The sequence below is a fragment of the Quercus suber genome, unplaced genomic scaffold (genome assembly GCF_002906115.3).
Source record: "Quercus suber isolate HL8 unplaced genomic scaffold, Cork oak 2.0 scaffold_338, whole genome shotgun sequence".
In the NCBI taxonomy this organism is placed as follows: domain Eukaryota; kingdom Viridiplantae; phylum Streptophyta; class Magnoliopsida; order Fagales; family Fagaceae; genus Quercus; species Quercus suber.
Genome location: NW_027069790.1, coordinates 44,041 through 56,756, shown reverse-complemented (window position 1 = coordinate 56,756; position 12,716 = coordinate 44,041). Strand labels below are relative to the sequence as shown.

General features: G+C 31.3%; 1 protein-coding gene across 1 annotated transcript; it reads right to left on the bottom strand.

Moving 5' to 3' along the window:
• Positions 1–2,612: 2,612 nt before the first annotated feature.
• LOC112015777 (protein NRT1/ PTR FAMILY 5.4-like) lies at positions 2,613–10,835 on the bottom strand. The gene is made up of 5 exons (XM_065759682.1): positions 10,755–10,835; positions 10,428–10,645; positions 7,441–7,692; positions 5,772–6,049; positions 2,613–3,535 (listed from the first exon to the last, which is right to left on the bottom strand). Exons 1-5 carry the CDS (start codon positions 10,831–10,833, stop codon positions 2,689–2,691), a joined length of 1,674 nt encoding a protein of 557 aa, XP_065615754.1. The 5' UTR covers positions 10,834–10,835; the 3' UTR covers positions 2,613–2,688.
• Positions 10,836–12,716: the final 1,881 nt, after the last annotated feature.

Here is a 12,716-nt window from a genome sequence, read left to right as displayed (position 1 = left end):
TGTTATGCAAGTTCCAAACCCTGCCACCCAACTAATGTATCCTGTGACACAATTATAAGTTTTTGCAACTGAATTTTTCATAATTAAATACTAATTTGAACTTATTTTGAGGACAAATCGGAAAAAGACAGAATATATATATATTATATATATACACACACACTTCATATAATAAAAATAATAGGGAAGCCAAGCATATCATGCATATTAATTAATAAGTAATTACTCTATTTAATTATTTACATTTAGAATAGTTCACAAACTGTGGAAATATGCAATAAATATTACAAGTAGCGAAAAAAAAAAGTGAAATTGGCTCAAACCTTCACAAACAAGGCTATTTTCACTGGTGAATCCCTCAAAATTATACATATCAAATACCAAATAATAATCTTCAACTCTAGACTTATTGTTTATATTCATCTATACCTTTTCTTTGGTCACTTGGTGAAAATTTTGATTCCAACCCTAGGCATAATTATAATAAATAAAAATAATTTTAGAAATGGATATGATAAAATAGCAAAGAAAAATAAATGTGAACGATCTCAATCAGTATAAGATGACCTATACTCTATCACAAAGTTTTGGAACTAACTCTTTGTTGTTGTTATTATTATTGAGTGATGTTAAATTCATTGAAAATAATACTAGTCTAATCACAATAGACTATATTAGCAATGGTGAAAAAATTTGAGACAAAATTTACGTCTTTGGCTTTTCTCTTAAAGTTTATGGCTTTTGATTTACTCTGCTAGAAAACACTTGCCAAAAGTTGTAGTTAGAGACTAAACTAACACATAAAACTATGATAAACTTTAAAAATGTACATATAAAAATTCAAGTAAGATAAGAAAATTAAAAAATAATATAAGAATTTTCTTTTTACCTCTATGTATACTACCACTACTACGGCAAAAGTGGAGCCAACCGTTATTCCAAAGAACCACCAATTGAAGTGGAAGGTTGAAATTTATCAACCATCTTGTTGAGTTTATTCCGTGCCAATTTGCTTGTAATTTAAGCACTTAGTAACCTTGTATTTAGGTGGGATTATTGTAAGGGTAGTGTATGAGAAGTTGTGAAGAAAAGCTCAAGTATGTGCAAAGAAGCAGAGCTTCGTGGCAAGGACTCGGGGTGGCTCGCAGCTGCAAGTCGCCAACTTCAGGTACGTGAGATACACGCAAGGAAATTGAAGGGTCGCACCAGCTGTCGCACTACAGGACAAAAGTCCCAGGCTGGCCAGGCCGTTACGTCGCGACTTGATTTCGCGACATGGACAAGCCGCAAGACCAAGCCACCAATTTACCCTATTTGGTAAAAATCTGTCTCTTCGTATTCTCATCTCACCTCACTATATATAGACCCTTATACCCACTAAATGTAGAGAGCTTCCAAAGAGAATTTTGTGAGAGAAAACCCTAGAAGAAAAACAAGATTGCTTCATCCCCAATCTTCATCTAAGAAACTTTACAAATTCTCTACTCTCTTCCTCTCCATTGTCATACCTTTGAGAGGTCTTTTACCAAATCCTTATCTCACCACACCCACGTCTGTGAGAATGTTTATTTGGTGCTGAGGGAAGCAGTTTGGAAGGAACCAATATACATTGGTTGATGCTATGGTCAAGTAGCAGAATCCAGTAAGCTAGAAAAGAAAAAGGTTCGGCGCAACCTCGTTAGAGTAAGAAGCTTGGAGGGCTTAGGTACCTGGGTAGATTAGGCTTGGAGGGTCTATTGCTGTTCATGTATCCCAACTAATTTTCTAGTGGATTATTGACCGCTTGGAGGGCGGCGGAGAGGTTTTACGCCGAGAACTTCGGTTTCCTCTTCGATAACACATCGTGTGTTGTCCGTGTGTTTGCATCGTTCTTTCCTTTATCTTTGCTTATATTTACTGCTGTGGATGTGTTTATATTTGGCTTAGATTGTCTATCAATTCTGTTATTGGCTTATTATCATGTTCCGCACATTAATTGTTTGATATAAAGCTTGAATTGTATTTTTATAATTTGGGGTCTAAATGTTCAAGGGTATTTTATACTCATATTGAACTTTCAATTGGTATCAGAGTATTTCGCGGCTCATATCGCGACTATCTCGCAGGTAGACCTTCCAGTCGCGAAAAACACTTAAAGAAATTTTAAATTTCTTCTCGTCACAGTGTTTCGCGGCTTAACCTGGCGACTTACTAGCGACTTGATCCAGTCACAAAAAACGCGTGTTTTGTATTTTAAGGACAAATTTTAAAACTTTTTTTCAGTTTTTCCCTCGAAGTTCAATGTCGTTCATCTTCTCCTCAAAATCTCTTTCTCAACACTCCATGGTTCTTTGAAAAAGCTCTCATTTTCTGCATCATGTCTTCATCAAACATCAAGAATAAGGTATGAGTTTTCTTTCCCTCATTTCTATTTTTACTATGTTGACCATTACCTTCTTGTTTTGAACATTGCACATGTGTTATGTGATATACTGTGTTCAGAACAATGAAGTAGTTATCTTCTAACTTTTCTCTAATTAATTTGGGTTGAAATACAACATTTGTACAATTTCAATATTTAAAGCATAATTTAATTAAGAAGGAAATTCATTTATTTATTAATTTATGCTCATAGAAACAACACACCAAACAGCTTAAGGCCCCATAGTCTCATATCATTGATCCATCCAGGTATGCAGCCAATAAATACTACTTTGATGCAAGTATCCCATCCCCTTCAAGTTTTTTGTACATATAATGCATAGCATTCCATACATAAACACACAGGTTCAAGGCACTCAACCCTGATAGCACCCAATAGAAGTAATCAAGGTGTGCACGATTAAGATTGTTACCAAGCCATTTTTCACCACAACTTGAGCTGATTGCCTGCACAATAGATATAATAGCACTGCTAATGAAGCTTCCAACTCCTAAAACACTAACATATGCTGCTGCTCCCAAGCTTCTCAATGACTCTGGCATTTGATCATAGAACAATTCTTGGAGCCCAACAAATGTGAACATATCAGCCAAGCCACTTAGTATGTATTGTGGAAGTAACCACCACACACTCATTGGAACAATTTCTTTATACTTGTCAACAAGGTCATATTGCTTTGCAATGCTAACCCTTTTAGCTTCTACTAGAGCTGCCACAACCATAGTTAGCAATGATATACATAGACCAATGCCAACCCTTTGTAGCAAAGTAATACCCGAACGGTGTCCAGAGAATTTTCTTGTAATTGGGACCAAAACTCTGTCATACAATGGAACAGTGATCATGATAGTGATGCCAACAAAGGCTTGAAGTGATGCTGCTGGAATCTGAAAGTGGGGTCCGATTGATCGGATCATTGTACTACCTTGCTTGGTGAAATAGGTCGAAGTATTGGTCGCAACTACACCGAACATTAAGGAACTCAACCATATGGGAATGAGGCGGAGGACAAGCTTCACTTCCTCTACCTGATTTAGTGAGCATAGCCTCCAAGGATTTCTACTTTCACTTGATGCATCAATGTTGTCAATGATAGTTGCTTTCTCCAAAAACCTACAGTTTTCAACCAATAAAATAATACATATGTTAAGTAGGACTAATAAAAGCTTATGCCACTAAAAATTGGTACGTTTTCTAGGAGCCATAAACTAGCCCACATTCATTCGAACTTCAAACTTGAGGAACAATACTTTGAAACCATCTTCGTATAATTTTACACAACATCTCTTTCTCTAACATTATGAACACATGTCTTGTCTATTTTCGCATGAATTGGATTAAAATGAATCTTCCATTGAATTGGATTAAAATGAATCTTCCATTATTGACAGTATTATTATTATTAGAGTAATACTATACATGCATATTCCAATAGTTTTCCAATTAAATTGTTGAATTTTCAAATTGTTACTGATTCTCTTTTGAATTCATCATCAACATCAATTTATGTTCTAACACTAAAAATTTATTCATCTTCATAGTCGTGAGAAAAATGGTAACTCAAAGACTTATTGTTGTTATTGAAGCTACTATTGGCTAACCAGTCAAAGCAAGGCATAGATTCCTAAGCGTGACTAAGTGTAAATATGAGATTCCACTAGCTCCCTTATATAGGATGCTACTTGGCAATATTGCTTGCTAAAAATATATAAAGCTTAAAATTTGATGGTCTCCTCATCAAAATAGTGTCAATTTCTCCCACTACATATGCAACCCATGCCTTTGCACACCAATGAAAATGTGGAGCTGATTTTTTAATTAACTTCTTTGCGTGAACTTTTCTAAGCTAACTCAATTCCATAGTGAATACCACAAAGAAGTAATCTAACGGGATCTCTTATTTTACCAAAAAAAAAATTTAAAATTAAAATTAAATTAAATTTAAAAAAAAAAAAATCTATTATGGCCCTGCTTTATTTCATTAGTAGATCACTGTATATTCCAAAAAAGAGATTAAAATCGACAACATTTAAATTTTTTTAAGAAAACTAGAAAACAAAATCATCCTAAATCAAAGATGTTTTTCTAACTTTGAATAAAAAGGTAGAATAGTAAAACTGAAGTTTAATTCTTTATTACTATACATTGCTAGGTGCTCTGATTAAATTCAAACGTGCATATAATTGCATTGAATTTAATTGTACTTGAGAAAGATAATACTGTTTGTACTTTAGAAAATAACCTAGTGTAATAAAGATTTTTACCTAAAATTTTTTCTTTTTATTTATTTATATTGGTTAGAAATTATCCTAAGATAAAGGTATCACATAACTAACTTTATCTAATTTTTGCCAAAGTAAAAATAATGCATATTACCTATAGAAATTTTCTAGAATTGTCATCATGACATGGGCTCACACTCCTTTTCACAGACAACGTAGAGGCTACCCCCCATTTTTGGTCTCCCAAATGAGAGCCTGGATGGCAAGGTTGATTAATTGGTTTGAGAAAACATATTGTCATAGGCTTATAGGGTCTATAGCTACAAGTCTATAACATAATCTTTCATTAAAAAAAACGTCTATAACATGATCATATTTTGAGAAAGTAGATTGTGACAAATTAACTATAATTTAGGATCCACTTCAATAAAATCATTTTTTTTTCAATCATACAAAGTAATCTTATAATGGTAATTACCTTTCGTCTTTTCTTAGGGCTGATGTTGATACAGCTTTTGTTTTTCTTTTCTTTTTGACTGTTATTAACTATTTAATCAAATGCTATTTTACTAGTGTGATAGGTGATATCTCCTTAAAATTTAATCCTATTTGCAAGCTAAAGCTAAAGTTTTCAAAGACAAATTGTGTAATCTTTGAATTAAATGTCGCTTTTATTAAGTACAGTGCGATAGGCGAGATCTCATTAAAATTTTGTCTTATTTGTAAGCTAAAATTATCAAACAAATTATGTTAATATAACCTTTGAATCTAATGTAACTATTACCAAGTATGGTACCATTTGTAACAAATTTACCCACATTCCTATTTTGATTTGAGAGTTAAAAGTAGGGAACTATCCTTTCACTAGTCAAAATATAATCAAAGGCCAACGAACTATAATTCAACTATCATTTCTTCTACTCATAATAATAAAATAATTATTATATTCACAAATTCAAGAATCACTAAGTATGTATGTAACTTATCAATAAACGTGTAACTTATTAATAAATAAACAATCAAACATGACTCTCACAAGTCCGAAACACCCACAACCTTACTAATTGTAGTAATAAGGTCAAACTCACCAATGAAATTTTGCACTTATTTTAAACTTTGACATGTACCTGAATTGTACAGTATGTGCCAAATTTTGAGCTACTGTTGGTTGAGCCTCCACTTGGACATCATTTAACTTTTCTCCAAAACAAACACCCAAAACGCCATGTGTATCGTTCACGTGCCACTTACGTGCGGCCGCCACAAACACCTGCACAACCTTGGTGTATGGGCTCCCAATGGGACCCTGCTTCTTGTACCTCTTTATCCCTAAAAGAAATATTGCCAGTGACACTCCCAACGTTGATGCCAATGTTCCAAACCCTGCCACCCAACTAATATGGTCCTGCACCAGATTATAAAGTTTTTGCAACTTGGAATTTTTCATAATTAAATACTAACTTGGACTTGTTATGGAGAAAAAACAAACAAAAAAAATTCCAAAAAAAAATTGTATATACTTCTTATAAAATAGAAGAAAAACGAAGCCATGCATGTCAAGTTGATCAATATATTATTGTAAATTTAAATTTAGTATACATTTATGCCTTTGATCCCTTGGTGAAAATTTTGATTCCATCCCTTATCATAATTATTAAAGACTTGATTTGGATAGAATAATGACAAAAAATACATGTTAATGATCTCAATCTATCAATGATGATCTATATTCTATCCTATAGTTTTGGAATTAGAACATGATTTTAAAAACCGAAATAGTCAAAGAACCGGAAAAGAGACCAATTTATGGTTTTTTCAGTTCTTGACCGGCTTTCACCGATTTGACAAGTTCTTTACTAGTTATTCCGGTTTTTATTAAACCAGTTAGGTACTCCCTCCGTCCCTTTTTGTTTTTTTTGTCCTGTTTGAAAAGTCAAACTTTTTACGAGAACCTTAAAAGTGACCAATTTATGATTTTTTCAGTTCTTGACCGGCTTTCACCGATTTGACAAGTTCTTTACTAGTTATTCTGGTTTTTATCAAACTAGGTAGGTACTCCCTCCGTCCCACTTTTTTTGTCCTGTTTGAAAAGTCAAACTTTTTAAGGGAACATTATTTATTGTCTTGTCTACCTTTTGAAAATGTATAAGTTTCCAAAACTGGCCTTAAAAAAATTTATCAAGAAATTGAATTAGTAAATTAATAAAGGTATAATAAGAATATTAGTAAATTAATAAATTTTATTTTTACAAACAGGACAATATTTTGAGACATCTCAAAATGGAATAGAGGACAAAAAAAGTGGGATGGAGGGAGTATGATTCTTGGCTCGACCTGTTGAACTGTCCGATTCGGTCTGTTTTTTAAAATAGTGGATTAGAGCTTTATTATTCTTAATGAAGTGGTAGTGATGATTATGGAATATAAATAAATAATTGCAATATATGCTTCAATTGTTCAAGTTTACAATAAATATAGGGACACTATATATAATAATTCATGATTGCATAATATAAGTTGAACGGAAATATTAGAATTAGTAAAAGTAATGTTACTATAATTATAATTGGTCATATCAACTAGTTGTAAAAAAAGTTATCTCCTTAACATTACTTTTAACTTTATGACTTTTGTTTTTTTTTTTTTAAACCTTATGACTTTTGCTTTTGTCCACTAAAAAAAAATAGGTGCTAATTAACTAACACATACAAACATGATTCACTTTGTACGTGTGTATGTACAAATTCAAGATTTGGAAAGTTGAAAAATGATATGAGAATTTTTTTTTTTTCTTACCTCCATGTATACTACCACTATTATGGCAGAAGTGGCACCAACCATTATTCCGAAGAACCACCAATTGAAAAATGAGCTCTTGGCCTTCTTTTCCTCGGGCAAGTTCTGGTCAAATTGGTCTGCTGCGAAGGTTTGTACACATGGTTTATGCCCACCTTCACCAACTGCTAGTATGTAAAGTGCAAAGAAAAACAATGCTTTTCGATAATGCCAAGGTATTACCGAGACTGATAAGATTAGAAAAACCATTCCCTGAGACATAAAAAGCCAAAAAAACATGATCAAAAACAACATATTTTTCATTTTATTGAGAGTGCATAGATAATCAAACGTTTACCATTAAAGCTCACTAATCACTATAAGTTTGTTAAACACATGCAAATAATTCAACTTCCTTTTTTTGTTTCTCCAAAAAATATAAAATAAAAACAAAAAAACCTTCCTTCTTTATATTAATGGTACTTTATTGAAGGCAAAAAACTCACTATAATATGGCTAAGCACAAGCAAGTAATGCAACCCACTTTTAATGTTGTACTAATTAAATGCTTTTTTAAAGGCGAATAAGTCTAGTGACATAAATTTTTCCACAACTTTGTCATAAATTTGCTATGTGGCGATTTGTAAATGGTAAAATCATGGACCCACATAAAACCAATATTTTATTTTTACCATTCATGAGTTGCCACGAAGCAAAGTTATGACAAAATTGTGGAAAATTTTGTGAAACTAGGCTTACTTTTTAAAGACATACATGTGTCTGGTTTCAAAAGAAAATAAGGAGAATATTCTATTGGTATGATTTTTTTTTTTTTTTCTGAGCTATTGGTATGAATTAAGGAGCATTTAATACTTTATTAAATGATATTTTTGTAAATTTTACGCACACAAAAATTTATACAAGGCACAAATACCAGGAAAAATATGTCATACAACCACAATCAGTTTGTATATACGAAAAGTTTTAACCCAGTAAATTATTTGCAAGTGTTTGATTTTTTAAAAGTGTGAGTTTTTAAAAAGTGTGCATTGCAATTCGTATTTGAATATTTTTAATTCTTAATCTCTGCCCTTGGAACAAGTGTTTTTTGTTTTTGGATGAATGTTAAAAGACACACACACACACCAAAAAAAAAATTCATAACTTTTTTTTAATGTAATTATGATGATATAGTATAACATTAGTTCATCTATCTTACCAGGATTTAGTTTCACTATTAATATTACTTCTATTGTACCTCAATCAAAATATGTCACCTTCATTGTGACAACAAAAAATATATATAAATTTTGAAAAAATAATATTTTATACCTTTTAGTTTAGGATGTGACAAATTTAATTTTATAATTTTCAAAAGTAATAAAATAAACCTTGTAGCTTCAAAAAGTAACATATTAAACCTTATAAAATTAGCAAATTAAATAACCTTCATCTATATTAAAACTCAAAAACAATTTCATTCTACACTTATACTTAAACAGATTGAGATTGATCAATTTGTTATTTTTTAAAATCACAGAATTTGGTTTATAAATTTTAGATCTACTGAATTTATTAAATGTTATGATTTAATTTGCTACTTTTAAAAAAATTATGATTCAATTTGTTACTAGTTTTAGGTTTAATTTTTTTTTTTTTTTCTTATACCTAGATATTTAATACTACAAATTTTAGCCTGCCATGGTATGTATTAGAAGTGAGCAATGATTGCCTTGCAACCTGGGTCTCATGTGGTTGGGACTGAAGAACTATATATATATTAAAGTTATTATACATTTAATTTTTAAAATTTTATAAATTGATGTGGTAATAAATTAATATGATTAATGCTATTTTAGTTCATAATAAATAAATAAATAAAATGTTAATATTACTATTAACATTATTGCAAAAGACTTACAACAAATAGATGTAACAAGAATCTAATAGGTCCACTTAAATAATATAATAAGTGAATGTTTAAATCACTTTTTCTTATTGATAATATGTCAATTGGTAAGATTTACACAATAAATTTTTTAATATCCCAAATATCACTTAAATTTTTTATAACAGATGAGTTTGTAAGGCTAGTATAATATGAATTGTCTTGTTAATGGATGCTTTTAAAGATACAGTGCTAATGCAACCAATGAGTTCAGACGTGTATGACTTAGAAACAAAAAATTGTTGAACCTCAAACATGATGGCTCATGTGCAAGAGTTAATAGTGCTACTGGTTGTTGCTTGGATATAGTGCCTCTGAGTAAATGTGTAGTGATAAACTTTATCTATCTTAATCAATATTAATTGCTACAGTTTATATATATTTATGGGGTTGGGTTCAAGTTATACCTGGTGTAACTCTAAGCAATGTTACACCACTCAATAACTTGTTATTGAATTAATATTTTGAAAATCCAACCGTTGAATTACATGTTCTATATGTTCTTAACATGCATGCCAATTTTCATATCAATCGGATGTTATTTACCATTTGATTCATAAACTCATATTTTATGCATTATTTTAAACTATAAAAACTTGAATTTTAACAATTAATTGATGGCATGGGTATTAATCTTTGATCACTTTGAAATTTTGCAAGCATGGAGAATATATGAAGATAATGTAATCTAACGGTGAATTTGTCAACATTCGCATCTAATTAAAAAATATTGAGTGGTGTAACATTGCTTAGAGTTACACTAGGTGTAACTTGAACCCAACCCATATTTATGATATGTAAGATGAAGAAGAAGAACACGTAAGCTCATAGAGAGAAAATTTTTTAGTTTTTATTTTTTAAAATTTCATTAGGATTTGACTCATACGTTTGTTTCATGATGATTGACTGAAATCATCAAGTCAAAATACAAATTGATTGTTGGTGTAAATAGAATTCAAGTGTTTTATTGAACAACAAATTAAACACTTTATCAATTAAATTAACTGGAAATTAAATCATGTACTTCATCAAGGAAGAAGAAAAGGTTAAAAGAGTTTACTGTGCAATAAATGAAGGAAGCCACAACGATAGTCTTGAACCGTCCTAGATAGGAGTCAGCTATGAAGGCTCCAACAATGGGGAACACACAAGATACACCAACCCAAGTGTTTACATTCTTAGCTGCTGTGGAGGTGGGTTCATGGAGCTCATCTGTGAGGTACATGATGAGGTTACTGGCCAGGCCAATGAATGTGAATCTCTCTGCCACCTCAACAACTGCAAGACAAAGTAAAAAAGAATCAATAACCAAGCTCATATATAAGAATAATATGAAGCTTTGAGAGTACGTAATAATTAAGATTAAAGAGTAGCTTAATTGGCTTACAAATGATGAAAATGGCAGCATTCCATCCACCTTTGGACTTTTTTCTTTGGGTGGTATCTTCAAGGCCATGATCAGTCATTTCTGGTGTTAGAGAGCTATAGCCCTCTATGAAATAAAGAAAGGTAGGTGCAAAAACGGCTTGGTTTAGTGAAGTGTTTTGAGCACTCTATGGAATTTGGTTCCCTTTATATATAGGCGTGGGATATGAGTATTTCTAAAATACCATGATATTACGATTGTTCATATGATGCACTATGAATAATGAAGAAAAATTGTTACAAGATTTTTTTAATGTAGTGGAATGACTGGTGAGATATTCTCTTAATGGGCATTTGGGTACTTTACAACTTTAGCATGGACCTAGCTAGTTTTGCAGAAATATAATGACAATTTACACAGCATCTTTTTAATGTCACACACGTATATCGAAGAATACATTGAAACCGTTGCACATAATTTCAGAGTAAAGCTTCTATCTAGAAAAATGTCCCAAGTACCGTGTGGTATTTTTTCACCTTTTTTTTCTGCCTTCCTTCTAATTTTGGTTTGAGTAGAATTTAAGGCAGATTGAATTAACCTAGGAGCTTGTTCAGCTAATTTGAAAGAACAAAATAATGGTTGTTGCATGACATGCATGTCACTGCAACTTAGCTTGGAGTTTTAATATCTTCATAGTCATCAATTGTTTAATCAAGATTTTTTTTTAAAAAGGATTACTTTTTTTATTCCTTAAGCTAGCTATCAACTTCTTACTGGAGAACAGGAAATTTAATTTTAAAAAAACCAAAGATTACAAAAGTTGAAGATAGGAAATTAAACACTCTAAGCATTAACAAATAACTTTTACAAAATATACAAGAAAAGGAATTCGAATACAAAATAAAGTTAACATTAGTAGAAAATCTTTCTTTAGCCAAACGCTCCATATATTAATGTCCTTCGCGGTAGGTGTGAAGGATGTGTATCTCTTAAAAACATTAGAGGAGGGACCTACAATAAGAAATCAAGGTATATACATTATATATCACATTTTCAACACCCTATTTTTTCTCTATTCTAGCAAGAGCATTTTCTTTTCTTTTTTTAAAGAAAACTCTAGTGACACACCAAAACACACACCCAAAACCACACCAATTATTTTCAAAAGCTCTTAAATATGAAATGATGCGTGGGCTTTTCCCTTTTCTATTCTTTGTGGATGCTGTGTTGAAATTAGAAAAAGCTATTCTATTTTCCTTTGACAAAGCATTTGGACATATTTGTAAGATCCCAGTGTGTTCTGAACTGTATGCATTAAAAAACAAAAACTGGTCATTGCGAACCTCAGTTAAATAAGATGGTTCAGGTTCACTGATTTCATCATTGATTTTTGTTTTCAAAAAGTCAAAATACCTTTCTCTTTATGAATTGGTTGGAGCATCTAAGCAGAGTAGCGGTTCAAAATTGAGTTTTTCTGTTTATATACAAAATGACAAAAACTATTAAAGTCGATGCTTGTATCTTGTTCCCATATACGATACAATGCTATGCTATGGCTATTAGCAGAGATAAAAAAGTGATCAAAGTTGTTGTCCCATAAAGCTTCTAACTTGCACCATGGATTTTCTTTCTTGTTTTACTACAGTACATTTTGGCATTTCACTTTATTCTTGACAGCAATTTTCTCTAGAAATGTCTCTCTTTTCTTTTTCTTTTTTTCTTCTTCTTCTTCCTTTTTTATTGGTGTAAATCTCATATGCCTTTCAGCCTGTAAGCCTTTAACTGAGTTTACGATAAGAATCTTGTTGATTATTGGTTATAATAAAGTATTGATGTAAAATGCATAGAACAAAGAATAGAGCTAGAAAGTACATAAGAATTTTCATAATCATTTTATAATTGCACGTTTTAAAATATAATTAGATGAACATTACTTTTACATAGATTCAATTCTAATACTTTCATAGAATTGTCTCAAAAAAA

What these genes read in the sequence shown, in the direction of transcription:
- LOC112015777 (XM_065759682.1), bottom strand. Translation starts at nt 10,833, where the DNA reads ATGACTGATCATGGCCTTGAAGATACCACCCAAAGAAAAAAGTCCAAA. An exon ending in TAGTGGTAGTATACATGGAG is followed by an intron (nt 6,050 to 7,440) that starts GTAAGAAAAAAA and finishes AATCTGGTGCAG; the next exon opens with GACCATATTAGTTGGGTGGC. An exon ending in GCACATACTGTACAATTCAG is followed by an intron (nt 3,536 to 5,771) that starts GTACATGTCAAA and finishes TGAAAACTGTAG; the next exon opens with GTTTTTGGAGAAAGCAACTA.